At 39.7% G+C, this 23,618-nt stretch overlaps 1 protein-coding gene across 1 annotated transcript in view; it reads right to left on the bottom strand.

Annotated features, from left to right (window-relative positions):
* rbpjb (recombination signal binding protein for immunoglobulin kappa J region b) overlaps positions 1 to 23,618 on the bottom strand; it is a 49,744-nt gene that overhangs the window by 10,633 nt on the left and 15,493 nt on the right. The window contains exons 2-4 of the mRNA XM_032582178.1: positions 10,417 to 10,455; positions 3,243 to 3,338; positions 435 to 600 (exon numbers count right to left, since the gene is read on the bottom strand). Coding sequence (XP_032438069.1) covers positions 435 to 600; positions 3,243 to 3,338; positions 10,417 to 10,455 — 301 coding nt within the window. The remainder of the gene's footprint in view (positions 1 to 434; positions 601 to 3,242; positions 3,339 to 10,416; positions 10,456 to 23,618) is intronic.

The following is a 23,618-nucleotide window of genomic DNA, read 5'->3' as shown; positions in this document are numbered from 1 at the left end:
GAATCCACCAGAAGTTTAAATACACAGAATAAAAACACACACACAGCTGTTTTCCCCTCGCCATCTGAAGTTAAATTAGACCAAACGTCTCTTATTTTAGGTCAGTTAAAAATGACCAACATTATTTCTATTTGTTGAAACTCATAACAATGATTTCAATGCCATTATTGACATTTCATTCCCCTTTTGGATGAGTGAAGTATTTTTTAGCTGAATTTGAAAGAATAATTTATCATCAAAAGAATTGGAAAGAATTTATTAATTTTGTGAGCAACTTGCTGGCACAGAATCAGACACATCTGTGTTTATTTTGTAGCTGCTCAGCCGTCTCTGGTTATGTCACATCCCTTCATCTTGACTGGAGGGATGTGAAGGAGTGGCTGTGGCTCCAGAGCAAACACTTTCTTTTGAGCGTCTTTTTGTGTAATTTGTACCTTTCCCTCTAGGTTGAGCTGTTGCATTTCTTGGTCGCTGTTGCCGATGCCAATGAAGGCACACGGCTGCGACTCGTGCTCATTGCAGCCGTCTCTCTCCATCTGCTCCTTCTTTTTCTTCCAGCCGCTGCCCATCAGGTAGACACAGGGAGGAGGGCAGAAGAACCTGGAAACAATGAGGTGAGTGTCATATTTTTGGGGGGTTTGTTTTCCAAAGCAGCTCTGTTTCCAAGACAACCTTCTCTAAGTATGCCTTGAGCTTTTAAGAATCAACATTTATTCACATTTCAGATATAAAAATAATTATTTGAACTCAAATACTTAAAACAAAATACTGTGCATCCTAATTTACACCACTAGAGGGCAGCCTGGTGTCATCTCTCTTGCAGTGAAAAAAAAAAATCTGGTTCAATATTTTTTAAATGCAACTTTATTTCAACAGTTGTTGCACTTTGCGGTGTACACACACACACACACAAAAACTAAATTTCTAAATAATTTTTAGACATTTTAGTCCTTCAGAAATAAACCGTTGAAAAAGAAGAAATCGACTCATTACTGGACGGACTGGGTTCATGTGGAACTGGAGAGCAAACCGTTTCGCAACTCCAGTCTCTGACTCTGTGGGTGTTTGTCTACTTTCACCTCCTATAAAAAGCACAGAAGAGCAAGAAGCGGCGAGAAACTGGGGAGGGGGGGGGGCCGGGGGGTGCCTTTAAGGTTCTCCGTTCACCTCCACTCTTGAGACCCGTGTGTAAAATCAGAGAGCCATGGAGAGAGGTGCAACCTGATAATAACAAAGCAGCATCCTGCAAAGTCCTGCCGGACAAAAACTATTATCTGAGGAATTCATCTTTTCCAGCTCTTGGCGGTTGGCGTCCAACGTTTGATTTACCAAGAGATAGGCGGCCTGATGAGATTGCAAGCAGTGTCGCAAGCGGAGCCAAAAAACGCAGCGGAGCCGCAGAGAGCAGCGGAATGAAGACGCGCAGCGTTTCGTGGGCAGGAGGGGCGGGAGGCTATAAAAAGTTGCAGCGAGGGGTGGAAAGGTGAAGCGCAGCGTTACAGGAAGGGTTTGAGGAAGAAGAGAAGAGTTCGAGAAAGCGGAGTTGAAAAAAAAAACCCAAAAAACTGAAGGTGTTGCATCAGCTGCTGATTGAAGTGCAGTTACATGTGTTGCATAGAAAATGAATTGAAAAGTTTGACGGCAGCAGGCTCTGCAGCTTAGATCCAACCAATGAAATTCCTCCCGATTTCCCAAAACATTCCCTCTGGAGGAGTTCGACTTCCAGCTCTAGCTGGCTTCAGCTCAATGCGATTTCCATACTTTCCGTCAAGACTGATCAGTGCAATACCTGAAGAAAAATGTTGCTTTGTTTATATTCAAACAATAACTGATAGGTGAGAGGCGGTGTTCAGGTCTCCAGTCCATCACACGGCAACAATTAACACTTTTACTTTAAAAAATATATATACTGGAAAATCGAGTTTGAAACAGTTTTGTTCATGAGATTACGCAAACTGTAGCAGAAAACACCAAACCTGGATATTGTACAAACTAATATTTTTTGTCATGTAACGCATACATTCATTACACAAAGAGTGAAATATTCCAAGCTTTTATTTCCTGGTAGTTTGGATCACTCTGGTTCATAGATGAATCAGATTATCACATAAGCGCTTACAGAAATGACCCGCTTCTGGAAAGTCGGTTCAATTCTGTTTGTTTTGCTTGAATTACTGCATCAATGCGGCGTAGAATGGGGGCGATCAGTTGAAGAATGATGGGAGGAAACACGAGCTGCGTTGACTGTGGACTAGGTTTGTCACAATAATTAATAAATCAATTAATTGCAAGATAAATTAAGACAAAGTCAATTTCCATTGGCATGATCTATCGTTTAACTCTTCTCCCTTTCTTTCTACCAAAAAACTGGATGATAAAAGTCTTCAGTTTGGTGCTTTGGTTTGAGCTAAACATTTTTTTTAAGGAAAACTTAAGACTTGTTTGCAGAGACGTCATAATTAATTTTATTTATTTTGGATATTTAAGATGTCTTCCAGTTCCAGTGTTAAATGTTCATTAGAATTGAAAGTTTATTGATCCTTGAGAATATGTTCTTGCGTTATTAGTATGCCATTATCATTGTATTGCTTAAAAATGGTCTCAAACCAACAATATTATGGATTATCCTGATTACTCCTGGAACAATTTATGTGTGGACAAAACCTGGTGGGTGTCAGTGGGTTAATTTTCTTTTGAGGTGGACAGAATCGGTTCTACACGCAAGCAACGACACGCAAGCAACCGCCGATTGCCGATCTCTCAAAAATTAAGGAAATCAGGGGCAATTTGTTGGTGCATCTCTGATCGTATCCTTTCAAATACTGTGTCAAAGTATTCCTTTGTCAAATGTGAAAATGATTTTTTTGCAGCTCTACATCCAAGTCAAAACCTTCACACTTATAGAGCTTTATCACGCGTTTCATCTACAACATGGGAGAAATGAAACGTTTGGAAAAAATATATTTTTGTCCATACTAAAGAACCCACATGAGCCCAAAGCGAGCTCAAACTCCATGCGGAAAAACTCAAGGTACGAGTTCTGTTTTCAGCATCCTGGGGACGAACTAATCCATAACACCCAGTCTGTGTCAATCCCTCTAATGACTGCCTGCTCTTTTCAGAGATGTTGTGGGGTTACACGGGTTCTGTTTTGTGACGGTTTCTTTCTCACGGCAGCGTGGCGTCCAAGTGCGGCGATCGTTCAGAGAGAGGAAGACGGCCAACGTCGATCGGAGGCTCACCTTTTCTCATTGCCGTAGGATTTCTGTGCAACTTTTGCGTGCAGGATCATGACGGTTTGGTCGCCTCGCTCCTTTAGGTAATTCCTCATCGCTTCTCTGCAACAAAACAGAAACATTAAGGTTTTATCGCCGACATACCTTGTCACTTGGAAGGTAAGGGTTTTTTTTTTCTTCTTTTCTTTGGATTAGAGTTGCAATGATTCATCAAAAAGCATAGCTTAAGAAAAAAAAAAACCCGAAGTGAATGCACAAGTGTCACACATGTAATCAGATTGAGGTGAGGAAACGCATACAGTGAACTCAGGATGACCCAACAAAAGACTCGAGCGCTTGCCAAGAAGTTCTGCTCTCCCCCAGATGTGTCCGTGTGGGGGTGGGCTGAACTCTCAACGCCTGGCTCAGGGGGACGGAGGGGAGCAGGAGACGGGAACGTGGAGGAGAAACAGAAGATGTAGAGAGAGAGCGAGAAAGAGAAAGAGGGGAGTAATGGAAGGAGAGAGAGGGGAGAAAAACAACAACAACAAAGCTGACCTCACCAGCAAAAACTTCTTGTTTTCTGGAGTTTTTTCTGTTTTTTTCTCATTCGGAGCTTCTTGCCCCTTAAAAGGCACAGATCGCGTTTAGATGGAGACACCACATCACACCTCGACTCAGGCTGCACACATGAACAGATGTCAGTGACACCTGACACGCCAGGGTCTTCACACACACACACCCCCCCACACACACACACACACACGCCCACGCACACACACACACACAGATAAATGCCGTCCCAGTCTCCAACGTTAGGCTCAGAGCTGGAGTTCGACAGAGCCTTTGTTATGAAAAGTATGGGGCCTCCTCAGAGCGCAGCTCTGTGTGTGTGTGTGTGTGTGGGTGTGTGTGTGTGTGTGTGTTAGGGGAGTGGAGGGGATGCAGCAGAGGAGGAAGTCCAAGAGGAATTGTGGTTTATCCATTTCATAATGGACTAGAGAAGGCTTTCTTACGTCACTCTAATGACATTTTTATTGGATATTTCCATCTGACAGCAAAGCAGAATTTAGCAATTTCTGAATTACTGACTGGCCAAATCTTATAAACAAGAACAGGCAGCGGAACTGATCTGAAGCATCCATTTATCAGGGTCCCTAAAAGGATTTATCTTAAATTCTTAAAAAATATTAACTTTACACATTTTTAGTTCCTTCATATTAATTCAAAAAGGCAAAACTACTGAGAACTGGAATAGGAAACCTGACAAAAACCACAGACAGGAAAGGACAAAATTAAGGGAAAATGGAAGGAAAGGTAAAGGAAAAGGAAGAAAGAACAAAGGGAGGGCAGAAGGAAGGAAATTGAGAAAGGACAAAGGAAGGAAGGAAGGACAGTTTGGAAATCACTGCTTTAGACAACGGGAAGGGAAAAGTCTGGGAATAAGATTTTTTTTCAATGCTTACTTTCTTCATTCTTTAAATAAATCACCAACAGGTGTTTTGTTTTTTTCTAAACTTTGTCTTGGGGTTGGTGTGAAACCAATAAAGGTCAGGGACTGATGTTTTCCTCCCTTCACTGTCTGACAGATTCAAATACCACCGCTTAGTTAGAGTAGGACGCAGCTGTCCTGAGGTGTTAAGAAAGAATGTAAGTCTGCACTCATATCTTCAGATCTTCCTCCAGAGTGCTGCATGCTGCTAGGATAAGAAACTACTGTCAGCTCGGTTATGTGCAACACCCCTTGGCTTTTGGTTAACACTGTTTCACAGCTCAAGAAACCAAACCAGAACCAGACCGCTGCAGCGACGTTTGCCTATCGAGACAGATCGGCTTTAGCTAAAAGGAAGCTTTCACTCTGAGGGTCGTTACTCAGACCCTTCATGGTTTTGTTTTTGTGATTGTTGCGGCATGAAATTACGGATTTTCCTGCATTTTCTTTCTTTAAAGGTGGGGCCAAAGTTACACTATTTTAAAGCTTTTTTTTTTTCCATAACATGATCTTGCGAAAAAATTGAAATTGATGCACAAAACCTTCCCCAAAAAAACAAACAAACTGGATTTTAACTTACATTTTACATGCAAATGACATTTTAAGTACCTTCTTGAAATGGCACTCTTAATACAAATCAAATCCTGCCCTGAGAAAGTTGTCAAAGTGCAAATGAAGAATTTCATATTGGTCATTCAAGTTAACATGGACTGAAAGCACAAGAGAAGCAAATCAAACAGAACATTTAAAAAAGTCAGTGATTGGTCAAAAAAGAACATAATACTGTAAAATGCTAATGTGATCTGTAAGATTTACAGAAAAAGTGCGATGACTGGTTAAGATTGAAAGTCCGCGGAAAAGTTGCGAATGATAAAAGTCGTGATCGCAACTTCCTGGAGGGAGCAGCAATAGTCCGTTGAGGGGGTGATTCCTGAACTTTTCAGCTTCTGTTCCACAAAATAAAAACGTAAAAGGGCCGGGACGCTGACTCTTGGTTGAGTCCACGAGCATCGGCTAGAACTTGGTACAAGGAGAAAACGTTGGTCAATGTGTTGGCCAACGTGTTGGCCAACGTGTTGCTTTTATTTGCAGCAAAACGTATGAACAGTGAAAAGGTAAAACTTTTACTAAAAATAATTCATTTACAGAGATTTCCACAGAAAGGTGTTACAAGTTTGGTTCCTAGAAAACAAGTCTGTCAAAGGAGGATTTATATAGAAAAAAAACAACAAAATCTGGTCAAATCTGGTGTTTCTAGGATCAACTGGCTAATCGGCCGCCTCTCACTCGGAGCATCAAGTTGTGCCTCCTTTAGCTCAAAAGTCAGAAGGAGAAGTGAGACAGTGACCAGCGCACACAAACCAACTTCCTGTGGAAAACTAGCGTGTAGACAAACATTTTAAAAAAAGACATGTTCTTGAAATTTAGCATGCAAAATTAAAAACATGCATCCAGCCTTTTAAGGAAATTAAGCACAAATTGTTTATAAAGAACCCTTCCTATCTCCACCCCCCCCCCCCCCAGAAAGTAGCTATATGAATCAAGTCTGTCAGAGCAGAGAAAGGAAAAAAAAAAAAGAAAGTATCACAAATAATCTGATGCAATAGCAGAATGACGGGAAGGAGAGCTGTAATTTTTTTGGAGGGCTTAAAGGAAATTTGCATGTTTATTCTAAGAAAATAAACTCCAATAGAGGCAGAAGGGGACAGAGGGAAGGGAAACAGAGAAAAAGAGAACAGATAAAACAAATACAAGGGGAAAACGTATAAGAGGTGAGACCACCAAAAAAAAAAGTGTCAAACACATACCAGTAAAAAAAACTAACAAAAAAACCCCAGAAGGACTGTGGTGTGTGTGTGTGTGTGTGTGTGTCAGCAAAGGTAAGTTAAATGAGTCTTCAGATGAAGAGGAGCAGACAAGGCATCTGGCTTTTCATCTGCAACAGCAGCTAAAGCAGAGTGGGACTGTCCCTGTCTCTACACTGCCCCATACACACACACACACACACACACACACACACACACACCCACACCCACACGTAGAGAGTGGGCACCCTTTTAAGGTCATGCACAGTGAAAAAGCTCAACTAGTTTCAGAAGCCCGCTGATTGAACCTCCCAAACCTTAACGAATTTTTAAACAAAAATCTGTGCTGAGCAACAAGGGAAAACATTTTTAACATGTAATATTTTCAATACCAACTGACCTCAAAAGCAATAGAGATTTTTCTACATTTGTTTATTTGTTTATCAGCTTGTGAGGTTCTGCATCTGCCCAAAGCTCAAGTATCCCGCAATTAGTGCTGCAGCTTTCCAATATCTTAGCAATCTAAAACTGTATTGAATAATCCCTTGATTAATTTGAGTGATCCTACTACTAGGGTACATTTCCTAGAAAAACGGAGGTTGAGCTGCTAAACGGAGTTTTAAGCATGCGACGTGTCTTGCATTTTGGATCATTTGATATTGCATAGTCACAATGTACTGTGAAACTCATGTAAGTGGTCAAATCAACTACTACTACTAACAATAATAATAATAATCATAATAATAACAATAATAATGCACAGCAGGTTATAGTCATTATTAGTCAGTTGATAAACTCACATATTCTAACCTGCTGTAGCTTGTCCATCATATCCCTCCTGTGGTTTAAATCCTGTCCATAAAATGCCCAAGTAATGACCAGAGTTTTCTTTTTCTTTAGCATGCAGATATACAGAACTGCCCCTCCACCACCTGTTGCTGCACAATGACCGTTAGCTGCCTGAAAAAAAAAGGCCACTATACTTTTCCCTAGGCCTGTCACAATAGCAAATTTTGCTGGATGATAAATACTCCAAAAAATGTTTGCAATAGACAATAATACTGTTGTTTTGAAACCATTTTCAAATGATGCAATGGTTATGGCATAATAATGTCAGTAAACTTTCTCTCAGATATTAATGAAATTTAACTACTACTGCATATTTAGACCTGGAACAGGAAGGCATTTTAAATATCCCAAACAATAAATAAATAAATAAACAGAATGCATAATGAAGTCTCTGCAAACAAAACTGCCATTAAAAAAAGAAGCTAGTTGAGCTTAATGCACCAGACCGCCAGTCTTTCGTAAAGGTTTTTCTACCAAAGGAAAATATATTCACCAATGTATGACCTGAAATATATTCCGATATATATTACTTTCCCTGTGACAGACTGGCGACCTCACCAGGGTGACCCCGCCTCTGGCCCGGAACGTTAGCTGGAGATAGGCACCAGCACCTCCTGACCCCACTAGGGACAAGGGTGTTAGAAAATGGATGGATTACTTTCCCATATAATTTTTTAGGCAATGAGATGTTTGTTTTTCCTTTTCAAAAATGGACATGAATTAGTTTTGTATTTGCATCTTTCAATTTATTTCTAATACTGTGCAGAAAATGCTTAAGTGGTCAAATAAAATCTAAATAAAATAAAATCCTTTATCCGATTAATCATCAGAATAATTGATAGATTAACTAAAGTAATTGGTAGTTATATTTAATCCCACTTTCTGTGCTTACTGAGGTCATATTTCCTTTTAAAATGTGTGTAATGATGGTGAATTACTCAACTGTAACTACAAAAACAGAAAAAAAGAGAAGATTTTGACATGTTTTGCTGTGACAGCTGGGTGGTTTGTCAGGCAATCCAACTTAGCTGCGCGTCCTTCCACAGAACCGGTGTCTCAGATCCCCCTTCACAAACTCACCTACAGATTCAAACCTGCAACCCTCTCTGCGGACTAACTTCGGACGCCCCTAAAAGGGGATGATGCGCTCTCTTTGAGGTCAGGGCTGATGCCAAACAGAAAGTCATCCAGTTACGTTTAAAAGTGGAAAATTGACGTAGCGAAACCTTTAGAAATGGGGAATTGAAAAAAAAACAAAAAACAAAGAGCAGAACATCACGATGCACAGTGGTACAACCACAAGCTGCACTTAAAGGGGACCGTTTTAGAGGGAAGAGAGAGAGAAAGAGAGAGAGAAAGAGCAAGCTCCATGTCTGTCATATTTTGGGCCATCAAAAAACCATCACATGAACCCAAGGGCCACTTGCAAGCCAGGGAACTGGCAGCACATGAATAAAGAGGAGGACACATCAAAAGGTGCTAGGGCCCCTTTTTTTTTTTTCCCTCAAAACCCAAAGCTCGGCAGTTCCAGGCAACGTGCAACCCCTCAATTTCCTCGCCGAGAGCCATGTGCGAAAGCCGAGCACATGTGCGCACGCAAAACCCAATAACCTGTTCCAAATAACAAAGATGACAAGCAAAAAAGCGAAACACATGCGAGCGCTTTACGGCGAGCCGCAGCATCCAACAACACGGAGCGCTGAACGACTCGCACTCGAACTGAAGGCAAACGAAACGCTCCGAAAACCTGCAGCGGGGGTTGTTACTCGACGCTGCGCGTTTTTAGAGCTGAAGACTGAGAATGGAGGAGACGTCCCGTCTCTCAGGGTTGATTCTCTCCACAAACAAACTGTGAGAAAGAAGCTCGTTTACCGCACAGGCCTATGAACAGGAAAGTCTCAGCAGAGATCAGAGCCATAATCAATGGCAGCGGAGCAACTGTGATGTAATACAACAGGGAACAACGGATAGACTGAGGATGGCTGATGGTAAAAGATGCTGCGAAGGCAATCCACCCAGAAATGCGCAGCAGTCCTTACCAACGCGGCAACATCACCAGAACTTCAGCGCCACGGAAAAGTATCAGCACCCCTTACATGGATTTTACTGGAATTTTATCTCATGACGAAAAATTGCAGAGTCTAATTGTGAAGCTAAAAGAAACTTTCACAAACACATTCTGAAAGGAAAAGCATCTGTTTTTATTCAGCCATCTTTAGTTTTTTTGGAGAAGTTGAACCTCCACTTCAGCCAAAAGTCTTTTCCAGCCTTCATCAGCTTTTTATAGACTCTTTCCCGTCTCTACTGAAAAAAATAAATAAATAAAAAATCCCCACAGCATAATGGTGTCATCACTGTGTGTTCCCATAGAGACGAACTGTGTTTCAGGGTGATGTCTAATGTCCAGTTTTGGTTTCATTTAACCAGAACATAATCTTGTACTCTGTAGCCTGATACACCCTTTGCTACAAATAATCAAGTGTACACTAAATGAGTGCTGTCACTCAGTTTTGGGGAATAAAATGTTTATTTTCCCATTAAAAAAAACAACTTAATTATTTGTTTATTTGCATTTTTTTTTATGTATTTCTAATATTGTATAAAAAGGCTTAAGTGGTTAAATGAAAACTCTGCAGAATGTGCCAATTTTTTATTTGATTAATAATTTTTGTAGCCGATGGATTAATCAGAATAACTGATTAATCGTCTGACTAGTCAATTAATCGTCAGAATAATCGATTAATTGTCTGTGTAACTGATTAATTATCAGAATATTAGATAATCGATCACTAAAATATCTAGTAGTTGCAGTAGATGAAGCTTGTGTTCGTCTACTCCAACAAACTCCAACAAAATACTTTGAAGTTTGTGGTTGCAACGTGTCAAAATGGGGAAGAACTTTAAGCTTTTCTATCTTTAGATATGAAATTCTGACTTCACTTAAATCACCAAAGACTTCAGTTCCCAAGCCGACGGACGAACATATCAAAACACGAGAATTAACACACGTTATGCACTGTAACGGACAAAACAAAACCAGCAAAACATCTCTCACCTTGTTAGGCGCTGTGGCTGAGGGCGCTCCCCAAACTTCCTGCAGACACACAAAGTGAGAAAAAAAAACAAAAACATAAGTGGGCCAGTTATTAACCACAAGCAAACAAACAAACGGTAAACATGGTATTACTAAATGGTGCATCTTTCCATGCACACAAAATCCACCCATTCTGACCCTGACAGAGTGCACTTCCACAGAAACAAGCAGGTCAAAGCGAGCGGAGGGTGGAGAGGTTGAATAGAAAAAAAATAAAGACAAGAGGATACCGTTATAAAAACGTGCATGAAGCTCAGCCACATGCTGCAGATGGTTTAAGATTAGATTAACCTCTTAGTATGCTCAGAAGACACATCCACAAACTTAGCTTGGTTATCTGCACATCTAAACGGCCCCATGGTGGCCTGTATGTTTGATGACTGTTCAGCGACTTGTTGGTGAACAAGTAGAGCAGCAGCCTTCTGGATTTTTGGGGGTTTTTGGGGGGGAGTGAAATCCAGAAATGTCTCGCTTGATAAATTTACGACATTGATTCTCGTTCAAAGGTTCATAAATTTCACAAGCACTGAGTCAACATTAAGCATTTTGTAAACTAGACACCACAGGATGTGACAGGGCTCACAGACACAAGAGGAACTGGATGCATTTCATCACTTCGGATTTCTGAAAGATGCCAAACAGGCGTAAATCTCACCTAACAGGATGAGGGATTCAACTCTCCCGACGAAAACGGCTCAACGAGGCCAAGTCAGGTAACATTTCTGAGTTAAGATGAACTTTAGCAGATGGAAACGATTGATTTATGCGCTTTAGAAATACACTGATGGACAAAGCAAAGTGAAAATCAAGAAATTTGGTGATTATCTTGAGCAAACAAGTATAAATCTGAAGTGTGTCTCTGGAGCACAGTTACTCCACTTTGGGAAAACAAAAAGTCAAAACTCTCTCTGAGTTTAATCTGTGCAGAGCTGATCTGAGCCTCTTCTACACTACAATCACACGAGAAAGTAAGTCTGACAACCCTACTGAATATGTTTCTGACCCTTTAGGCTGAAATATCTGAGCTCCACCCGTAGGTGACGATAAAGTTCGCCCCAGCAACATTAAAGTTTTAAAACCAGATGGCTAAAGCAGAGCTAGACAAAAGATTTTCCCAACAATCGTTGCTTGTGTTTCCTTTGACTTGGTTTATCGTTTCCTCTCAGTCGTTAACTTCTTCAGTTCACATTTGACATGTAAAGGAAAAGCCAATCAGGATGAAGGACGACCGATGTTGAGAAACCAGTTAAAATAGCTCTGGCGTTGTTGTGACCAAACAGGCAAAACTCGGACCAAAGCTTAGATCTGCGAAAATGAAGAATTGGACTCAAGAGTCCCCGCCCCGTCACTCTTATGAACCAAACTATAGATACAACAAGCAGCATGTCTGTTCAACAGTTGACAGCAAAAAGCATAACTAAATATCAGCTTGTTAGAGTGGCATTATTATAGGAAAAATGACAAATAGGTACGTTTTTGCACAGTTAACACTGAAGAGTCTTCCCTGATGGTACGGAGACGTTCCAAGAAGACAATGCCAGAATTCATGAGGCTCATACTGAAAGAGTCTGGACCTTCAACCTATTCATTCAGAATCCGTGGGGTTAACACTGGATGAAAATAAACCTTATGACAGAAACGTTTCAACACAATGCCACAGTGAACATGTGCTAAAATAAAAGGTTGTTTTTCTAGCTTTTTGTGGCGACTTTTTTTGACAAGGCGTCGTAGTTCTAAAAATGAAACTATTTTTTCTCCAGCTTCTTAGACCAAAAGAATTACTTACAAATATAAGTTTTTATCTTCAACAATTAGTTCTTTTTAAAGATATTTGTTAAACTAAAGCCACGTATGACCCGTCAATGAAGAGTTGAAGGCTTGATTAAAGTCAAAATCTGCATGCAGCCCTCAGACCACTGACTCTACCACATGGGCATGCATGTAATCAAAATTAATCTCAGCTCAAAGTTAGGAGAGTTCTCTTTCTTTGCTAGTAAAACAAACAAAAATAAAAAAAATCTGATGTCATAACCAACACCATCTGCATGTAGCTGTCTGACCATTTTCCTCTCTTATTAAAAAAAAAACAAAAAAGAAAACAAGGTCGCCGACTTTGCACAGGCAAAATAGAAACCAGTAACAGTCAGAGGAGGCTGCGGAGAGGCATGCAGGGTTTTTCCTGTGGCAGGGCTCTACCTCTCAGCCAACTACTCATGAGCTGCGGCCCGGTAGTTTTTTCCGGAATCAAGCTGACAAACACATAAACAAAAGACCTCGCCACTGCTGCGACAGGAAGCAGGCAGCAAGGCCAAACCGCTGATAGAGTCAACATCAAACGTACTGCTGATCAGCTTCTCATCCATTTAAGACCTGGGGGCAGAAAAGCGGTTGGTGTCGGCATTGAGAAACTTGACTGAATCCAAAATCTCTGAAGTTCGCCAAAAGCAAATGTGTATTTAGAAGGATTCAGAGGACACAAACGAAAGGGGGAATCCCTGGATGTCAGAAGCACGAACACTTTCTTATCTGCGTTAAAGATTGTTCACAAGTGTGAAACCAAGACATCTACCGAAGCCTTATCCTCTGCACAGGCTGCCTTTCATCTCTAGGTTCTGAGAGCACATGTGTTCAGCATGAATTAGTCAGTGAATGACCTATGAACAGAATAATTACAATCTTATTTGTCTCATTTAGTTAAATTACAGCTTGTGCTACATCAGATGCAGAGGTCGGTTGAAAAAAATGCGAGTCCCACCTGCAGATGTTTAGCAGCGTTTCATTTCAGGAGTGTTTAGTGTTTACCACCTTCCATGATCAGAAAAACAAGTCGGTAAGTTTGGATTCGATTCTTATCACGGCTGTTTGCTTATGACTAAACGAGCCAGAAGAAATCTCAGAGGAAACGAAAGCCAGTTGCAGGTAATTGAGTAGCGTACTTTTTTTTTTTTTTTGTGAACGACTATTTTAGCCCCAAAGATAAAAAATATCTGCGGTCCTTGACTCTTCATATTTCGTAATCTTAGACAGACAAGAAAATAATTCCAAATAAATATTCAAATCGATTGTAATATTCAAAAATCGCAGTGAAATTTCAGACTTTCAGCATTCTCAGTCACTTGTTTCTTGTGTAAGCGTCAGCTGCTGCAGGATATTAGAAAACTATTATAAACACAGTAATATGCGTAAATATTGCAATGATTATATTGGGGTGGGGAGGGACACAGGCCAATTTTATTCTTTCCGCTTTCGCTCTCATTTGTGCTTCCGTCACTCTGACCTTTTGGACTATGTCATTTATGTCCAGTCGGAGCTAAATATTACATTTATCGAGAAAAATCCAACCTTGTAACTCTAGGAAAACAATAATTATTGTGCTCCAAACAACCATTTGAATATTGAACATTGATGGCGATGCATCACTCAGCACTAACTGCAGGGTTACTCCAAAAGAGTGAATGCATCATTGCCAAGCACCATATGAATCCATGATCCCAAACAGTCTTTTTGCAACATAAAAACTGAGCACACCAATAACATGTTGATGTTTTGATAAACTGCTCAGGCCCATCTAAGACCTTAGAGGTGCAGCTGCTCATAAATAATGAAAACACAAAGATCTCAACCTAGATTTCCAGACATTCTGTTACGGTTTTTGACATGTTCCTGATTTTCTCCTGCCTCTCTCGTGTATTTCCTGGCCTTTCAGGTCAGCCGATTTAGAAAATCCCAGAAGCTGAACCAGTGATTTCTTAACAGGCGATAAAAGATATTTACATATGCTTAAAGAAAAAGATGCACACGATTATGTTTTCCAGTGTCATTAAATGAGACCAAATGTTGTTTTTTTTAATTATTATTCCAGGTCAGTTTATGTTGCTTTCTGTAAAGCAATATAGACAAACATGAGAATGTACAGTATCATATCTACTACTGTTCTTTCAATATGAATGCATATCCACAGTGGCAGATGGGTAAATAATACATTTTATTATAAAAAATTATTCAAAGCAGTTAATAGCAGTTTTACGTCTAAAAATTAGCAACGCGGAGTTATAATCAGACCAGACAGGAAGCATCCAGAGTGAGAATATTAGTTCCAGTAATTTCAGCCTGAACTTTGGGGGGGAAAAAATTGACTTTGAACTTGTCCATTAAAAGCTTGAGACTTGATTTGGAAAAACAGCCGATCCAAGTATGAAACACCTACGGGTAACCAAGCGCAGCTGCCGTGAGATTTATATTAAGAAAGTGAGCCAAATAGAAAATAAGAGCGAGCAGGGAAAAAAAGAAAGAAAAGGGAATAGAGGAAAACAGGACGAGAGAGAAGCAGATATGACGTGTGCCTGATCCAGATGATGGGAAAAGAGGTAGAATGATTATAAGGGAGGACAATCAATAAGGTTCCCACAGTGCAGCGCTGATGCTTCCACGGTCTAATAGATTCCAGACGGCTCTCTTATCTTCCTTCAGCTCCCTTCTGAACATCACAGCACCTACTGCACGCTCCGAATGATGGAAGAAGGGATTACAGCAGGGGAGAGGGAGCGTGATGTTCAAGGCAAAATAAGGGAGTAATACGGGAATGGGACGGAAGAGGAAAACATACAAAATACAGAAACATTTATGTGAATGTTTTGTTTTTTTCATTGCAAGTTTCCACCTTTATGTTTAGGTGATTTTATTCAGTGATATAAAAAAAAAAAATAGTGAGCATTAAGATAGTAGCGGTAGGACATCAAGGCTTTCAACTTGTGACATGCGCTTTTGGTTAGCCAGTTCTGTGAAAAACCACAGTCCACACTTCTTTTCACCTCACCTCCACAAACTGACTTTAGCGCATCAAGCCGAAACACAAAACACCAAAAAACAGAAGAAGCCCGAACGCAGGAAACCACAAAAAGGTAGAGCTGCAGATGTCAGGGGCAAGACATTCTCACTGTTGCATCAGCACTTCTCCAGGCGCCTCAAACATGCAGCAGCGTCTCACTGCTAACTTCGTCAAACAGCAGGAACTAGAGCCTCGGCTTTTGTCTTCTTAACAAACACACAAAAAAAGCCTCATTATACGAGCTGTCGACATTAGAAATCGGGCAGGAAAAAAAAAAACTGACAGTTGTTCGCGGAAAACGTTGAACTGTTTCCTGCATCTCCGCATATCATGGCACTGATTCCAAGAAGCAGAAGAAAGGGAGAGGAAAGACGCAGATCACTCAGCTGCCAAACAAAACGTTTACTCATCATAGTTAAGAATACATTAGAGCTACACACTGCATGAACTGTATTTCTCTTCACTGTGTCAAATAAGGTTGCTTATTTTAGTAATCGATTATTCTGATTAGTCGATTTTTCATTAAACCACTTCAGCCTCTTTTATGCAACAGAAACAAATTAATTTTTTAAACACGAAAACCAAACATTTTATTGCCTAAAATGCAACAACACTGAACTCCTTTAGTGATTTTGAACCACGTGAACCTGAAAACCTATGCCACATATTTACTGTTTTTTATCTTAAGTGCACAATGTATGTATATTTCGTACAATTTTGGCTTCGTTACTGCTCTGAATATGTTGTTCTTTCAGCAAATGGCCTTTTTTAAGCTTTTGTTCCGTTACTAAATTAGATGATGATTACTTGAATAATCGATTAATAGTTCCAGCCCTAGTGTCAAACATAAAGTCAGACTAAACTTTTTGTTTTTAGGTCAGCTGGGATTAACGAGGCCGTTTTCATTTATTAAATGCCAGAGTACTCAAAGAGAAGATTCCTCCAGACAGAACCGGTGCACATCAGCTAAGTTTTTAGACTGCCTTGCGAACAAACGCGTCTTGCTCAGAAATTTTCTTTGGGACCAATACAAAGGTTGAAGATTTGGTTTTGCTGTTCTTTAGCCGCTTTGTGTCTAATCTGGCTATATCTTTAGGGTCACTGATGACCTGCAAGAACCTTTTGTGGCCCAACTTTAACTTCCTGGCTGAGGTCTTGACATGTTGCTCAATACTCCCACACAGTTTTCTGTTTCCCCATGCCGGTTCCTCCTGCAGCAAAACGCCCCACATAATGATGCCTCCACCCCCGTACTTTACAGATGGCCTGGAAGTTCTTCCCGTTTCCTCTTTCACAGTTTCATCAAACTACAGCACACTGTCGCATTCGCAGATATACTGTAGCTGAAACCTTAGACAACTCAAGGTAAACCGCCCCCATCCCCCAAAGGCAGAGAGGTAGAGTGAGTAGTAGTCAGGCTCTGATTACAACAAAGCAAAACAAGAAGTATAGACCGAAACAGAGACAAACCTCCAGTCATGTAGAAATGTGAGAGGACAAAAAAACATTTTCATCTTAGGTTAATTTGGATATTACACGCCATCATTTTTGACTTTGTGTGTGTAGCAAAACAAGCAGAGTGTAGCGAGTAAAGCTTGACTAAGTCAATATTAAACCACCAAAAGTGTTTTCAAAAGTTCTGTAAAGCGAGAATTTTAGTTTTGGACAGAAATTTTACAATTCTGGCTGTGTCAAAGAAACGGTGACTCTTAGCAATTCAAAGTGAGCAAAATATTCAACATTTAATATGTGAAAATAACAGACATAAGACATAATGGTAAATAGGGTGAAAATGTAAATGTTTGTATAATGGAGCTATTATGAAAAAACTTAATGTTTTATTTTTTATTTCTGTTTGAAATGGTCAAACTTTGGATAACAAAAAATGCTGGATTAGTAAAGAGTTCCAGAACAATTAAAAATCCTCCTTTCAGTTTTTAGGACATGCAAATATCAACAGCTTCAGTTCATATTTACCACAAAATGAGTTTTTGTTAATATGGCAACTTATTCATCCCAGTATTTGGTGAACAATATATAACAGAATAAAAAAAAAAGGACACATTTGAATTGAATGTCATTTTCATTCTTCACTCTAAGATCAGAGCATAGACAAAGTGATGCTGTTAATAATCAGAGGAACATTGCTCTCTGGACGCAGCTCTGTATGACAACAGGAAGAGTTAATTGTGTTTTAGCAGGTAGTGGGAGGTACTGATGGCTGTTATGAGTCAGAAGGAACAACGGTAAAAACCTTAGAAGACAAGAAAAACGCACCAAATGTCCTCTGCTGTCATGCGTAGATGAAAAACATTTAAAAATTCATGGCAAAACAGACATGTGGCGTAGCTCTGGCAGGTGTCTTACACTGAATAGCTTTAAATTATTAAACAAGGGATCATTTCCTGAGTTTGAAATGTTTCCATTTCACCTAAACATTTACAACAAGAAAAAAAAAAAAAGAGAGAAAATTTTGCACCCTGAGCACTTAGCAGGAATCTGCTGATGGTATCCTCACAGCTTACGTCATTTAATTGCAATCCAGCATTTTTCTATTTAATACTTTAAGGAAGTGCATTTCTTTTATACACGGATGTTATTGTAGTGTCTACACCAATCACGGGGAAGTCTGTTGACACACTAGCTGTGCAACACACGTTCGTTGACAGCCATGACTAAAAAAAGTTTATGACACAAAGGATCATTGATAACGACAGAGGTCCTTACAGGGCACTATCCAAGCATGTTGCTGGAAAGTTGAGTGGAAGGAAAACATTTGGTATGAAAATGAGATAAATGATCAGGCATAACCAAATACTTGTGAGGATTGAGAAGCAAAGCCAAAAGAGCTTGGCTGACGACTTACAAAGCATAACTCAGCAATCTCTTAACCTATCCTACCGAAATAAATTAACTGTTCCTGAGCACTGCAGTGGTATAAAAATGGCCATAAAAAGTAATAGGAACACCATCTTGTCAATTGACCAACCAGTCGAATTCCTGACGATCCGATCATTTTGTTCTTTCCAGTCGACACGTCACAGCTAAGCAATCAATCCATACAATCACAACAACATCTTCAAAGTTGGTCAGTTCCATTATCAGGAAAATATTATTTTTTTTACACTTAGAAGCCTACTTGCTGACATGTAGGTAAAACTTTGCCATCAACGTCAGGGTTTCCCCCCCAAAAAAACTTTCTAAACCCTGTGGTAGGGTAGGCTGCTCGATGACTGGCATTTTTTTAAGTTCAAAATTTTTTTTAAGTTGAGAAGAAATTTGAAAATATCATTTGATAATTATGTGTTATTGGAAGATTAATATCTGAAAACCAACTATAAAGTCTTTAAAAAGGGCAAACATTAAAATAAACTAAAAATAAATAAACAATGCTTAGCCTGGTGGCCCGCCAGGCTTATAATCCACTAGGAGAAATTCACATAAACCCAAACTGAACATAGAAAATACTTCTGTTTTGTCTATTAAGTGGGCTTTTCCTGTTGTGAAGTAAGGTGTGTGTATCGTTTCAACTGGAACAAGTCTGTCCTCCTCTATTCAGAGTTAGCCTTCGGTTCAGGTCGAAATTAACAAAAAAAGATTTGAATTTTTTTAAAAATAAACAATGAATGCCTTTAATAGTTTTGTTTTGCGTAAAAATGCAGTGTGTAGGAGGTATGCTACCATGCTGATCACCACAAAGTGTAATATCCAGACCAGACTGCAGAAGTCATTTAGATCATCTCCAGTTCCACTTCACTAAACACGACAAAGTCCTTGATCTTCATCTGCATTGGGACACAGCGGTAAAAACCCTTCTCCCCATTTGACTCGAGTTGCTTTTAACACTTATTGTGTCACAGCGTCTTATGATGGGTTGAAGTGACTCAAGGTGAGAGTGTGACCTCAGCAGCCTCGACTGCAGATGAACTCTCAATCAATGGTTTCTCTGAAGCCGAGGCTCTTCAAATAATCTGCGGTATCTTGGCTTTTCTGTTTGACTAATACTATAAAAACCCACATGCAGAAAGTAAACACAGCCCCATGTCCTTTAACTATGCAAGTGAGAGATGAAAGAAAAGGACGGTCTGAGTTAGGCGAGTCTCTGACAAGAATCAACATTTTGATATTAATGTACAGCAGGCACGTGCAGGTTCTGCCTCCTTGGTGCCATTTTGAGTTTTTTGGGGGTGTTCTGTGTGTGTGTGCTGTCACGTAACTTCCAACTTTGAGTTCATCCTAATGTAACCAAAAGTCTTCTATATTACTGTACATTTTGAACCACAGCAGGTATGGGAAGCCAAATGTGCCACAATTCAATAAATCAAAATGTCCCAAAATTGACATTTATACATGTGAAAATTTTATTAAAACTGCAGATGCATTTGTAAAAAAAATTTTTTTATCCAAATAAATATAAAAACAAACATTTGAATTATTATTTTATGGCTCATGATATGAATTGATTTAATCTCTCCACCTTAGAAGAAAAACCAAATCTCTCAGAAATCCTAACACTACATTAGGAAAGTGGAGCTAGCCCTGCTGAACTATTTTGATCTTTAAAAGAAAGTCTGCAGCTAAGTTTGAGATTAACCAGTCAGATACTATTAAGGTTTATGTAGTGAAACAGCAGCAATATTTCATAATGCAATTCACTTGTTCAATCTGCTACCACCTCTCCTAGGTTAGTGAACTCTGCTGAAATGCATTCGTCCACTGAATTTCTCAGCTAAACTTTTCTACACGATTCAATCTTGCTTTAATGAGCACTTGTAAATATAATGATTCATGAAAGAAAACTATATTAAAATAAAAACAAGCAGATATTTGAAAAGCCTCGGTCGCTTGGGCGATGCCATCACAACTCAAAGACACCAGTCAGTTTTTAAAAAAACCACAAACTTCAATGCACCTTTCTGATTTTTGCATAATAGATCAGCATGATCTGGTGCATAACTATAAGGTTTAAAGAAAATGATATATTGTTTTATATTACACAATACGTCTATTGACTTCTGTAAATAAAGTCCACTGTTCTGTAAAAACCCATGTATAATTTTCCTTCTACTTCACAGTTGTTCACTGCTTTGTTTTGATCTATCATATATAATACAAATCAAAATAAGAAGCAGTTTGTGGGTGCAACCTGAAAAACAAAGTGGAAAGGAGGGTAAATATGTTTTATATTGGAAACATTCCAGCTGAGCTCGACGGTAGCTCAAAGTGCAACAGCGGTGTGTGTGTGTGTGTGTGTGTGTGTGTGAGGTAAATGAAGAATGGTGTGTGGGATTAGGGCCACAAAAAAGGGTGTCTGGTTTCAGCCTGAAGGGTGATAGTAGATATCAAAGCTCCACTGAGCAGCACTACACCTTTATTAGCAACATCAACGAGCAACACAGTCACAAATATAGGAAATTAACTCTGCATAAGCTACTCGTTTATGGCTATTAGCAGGTTAAGTGTGAACTAAAAGATTCTCATAACTAAAGCAGTTCTAACCTGTTCAATTTAAAAAGTAGTAAGTAAATTTATTCATGAAAATAAATTACAGTGCTAGTTTGATCGAAATTTCAAAAAGCAAATATGATCAAAGGAAACACATTTTGACTAGTTTTCACTTAGTGGATGCATATAAATGAATACGACGTGTTACAAAAGTAAAAACAAGTGATTTTATGATATAAGAGATGAGCCGATTGGGCTCTTCCTGGCAAACACAGATGCAAAAATGTTCTTTGAGGTCTTACTATCCATATCTGATCTGTGATGTTTCCGTTTAGTTTTTTTAAATTATTTTTAATAACTTCAGCACAGTAGAGAAAAAATGTGCTGCAGTTTAGAGTCCAACAGAAGATAATTAGCAGATTTTTAGGGAAAAAAAGGACCCATGTATAAGCTGTTGGTTACTTATTAACTTATTCTTTTATTAAAAATGATAGTTTGAATGAGCATAATGAATAACAGCTGAATGGTACTTCGCTGACGATGACATTCCTGACAATACGGAAGAATACAAAGATGATAAAGAATATCACAGGCATAAATCTGAAACTGAACAGACTAGTTTTCAGAGGTGACAAAAAGAAACCTGTTAGTTACTGACATCTGTCAAGATGCGGATATGACGTCGGAACACAACCGGGGTCACTCGGTCTATGAATTATTTTTAAAAAAAACAACAGTCCTCTAAATGGGTTCAATTTTGCCTTGCAGGGCCTGCTCATCCCAACCCGGCCCCAAAACAAAAAATCTGCAGCATCTGAAAGGCAAGAACAGGCTGAGGTTCAGATGCTGTTCCTACGTGTTTTTAAAGCTTCCCAGAGTCAGCGGAGAGAGAGAGAGAAAAAAAAGAAATACGTGGAAACAACAAGTCTCACCAAGCAACTCGATGTGCGTGTCAGTGAAAGAAATTTGGAAATTAGAGCCTATTGCCTGCATTAGTCCTGGCAGTCTGTTGAGAAATACCTGCATACTGATGTCACAGCTTCAAACACACACACACACACACTGCTGCACAGCTCTAACACACTTCAAGCATAAACAACAGGCTTTTTCTATAATACACACATACACACACTTCCTCTGCCACACTGAGTTTTTTTCTGTGTAGCCTACAGCTAGTGTGTTACACACACACACATATCTTAAAGGCAGAAGTTTAATCGTTAAGAAAAAAAACGATAAAACACAAAAAAATGAATAACTTTTTATTCCGAGTCAAATCTGGATTCACATTTTAAAAGCAGGGTGCAAATGAGGACAAAGAAAGGGATATAAATAAAGGAGGAGGAGTGGACAGACACTCCCCCAGACAGTAACGGGGAGATTGCTGGAGCTGGAGGCTCGCTCTGTGCTTGGCACTGCTGCCTTGGCAAGTGCCAACAGTTTGTAGCAGCCTGCAAGGGCCGAGGAGGGCAGAGCTGCTACAAATGTTGCGAGAATCTTGCCTCTTAGCAAAGTCGTGCCTGAATATTTGCATGTGACAAGAGAAAAGGAAGTAGCAAGCACCTTTATTTTTAAATAACAACATGTTTTAGAATTAGTAACCTAAAGCTGAACCCTCACCACGCCAACACCGTGATCCGCGCTCCGCTTCGGGTGCTACTGGCTGGCCTGAGGATTACAATCATTCGAGTTGGAGCCATTCCGCTTTGCCAATTTCTTGATGTATACTTTTTGATGGAAAATTAAGAAATTACAACATTGTTGCCAGTTATTCATAAGGCATATTACATCTACTTTTATGTAAGCTCAACAAAACTGAGAACAAAGATGCTGTTTGTGGAGGTTGATGTATCTGATGAACCTTGACCATTTGACCCTTGGTCTGAGTAAACCAAGGACAATTTGTTCAACTTTCCACCACTGACCAACTCATATTTAAACCAACAATCTTTGCTGGTGTCAAACGCAGCTTTTCATGGAAAATGTGGCCAAAACTATTATGGAAAGGAGAGAGTTTTTTTTTAAAAAACGCTCATCTGGAACAGGATTAAAAAGATCTTAGGATTAGGGCTGGGCAACCTGGCCGAGAAATTTATCACAATATAAGCATTTAATATCAGCCGATATCAATACTTATTGATTAGTTTGTTGTTAAATATCCAAAATACTGCCAAGCTAGTAACGTGATCGTTCCTCTTTTGTCCACAATCATCTCTTGAGCTGTTATACCTATTTTCTCCTTTCACTCCACTCCAATCTTTTTTTTTTTTAAGCAGTTATGTGGCACGGTGTCAAAACATGAAACTGCTCCTGCGTGTGTACTGTGTGGACAAATGCTGTGGGTAGCTAACTGTCTGCAAACAGTTGAGATTTCATAGTGAAGCATACTGATTGCCTACATTTCTCGTAACAAATTCCTGAATTTCCCACAATTCTAATGGGTATTTGCATGTTTGGTGATGTAGCTGGGTGCGTAGCCCCAGTTCTTCTCCACCAGGGCAGCCAGCTCACAAATGTTGGTGCTTCACAGAGAGCAGAAGACACGCTACGCATACGTCCGACTGGTTGGACCGACTCAACATTATCAGCTCTGTGTCGCATATGAACAGTTCGATGTGAACGCTGCTTCTTGACGAGCAGTTTCCTGTGAGAGTCAGTTTGACACAAAGTATGAATCCGTGGTTGTAAAGATTTACCTTTGCGGATGTCTGCTTTGCATCCGACACTGAGTCCGCACGGAGTTAAGCACGGCCTAGTATGTTGGGAGCAACATGAAATTGTTGCTCTACGTTACACAAAGGTTGTTCCTAGGTAACCAAATAGCAAGTAAGTTAGTTTATGCCACTGACCTTTCTTAGCTGGGCCAATGGCTGATAAGCCTTTCCTCTAC

This window comes from Xiphophorus hellerii, chromosome 14 (genome assembly GCF_003331165.1).
Source record: "Xiphophorus hellerii strain 12219 chromosome 14, Xiphophorus_hellerii-4.1, whole genome shotgun sequence".
In the NCBI taxonomy this organism is placed as follows: Eukaryota; Metazoa; Chordata; class Actinopteri; order Cyprinodontiformes; family Poeciliidae; genus Xiphophorus; species Xiphophorus hellerii.
The sequence above is the reverse complement of the archived record's forward strand: the minus strand, read 5'-3'. Positions and strand labels throughout refer to the sequence as shown.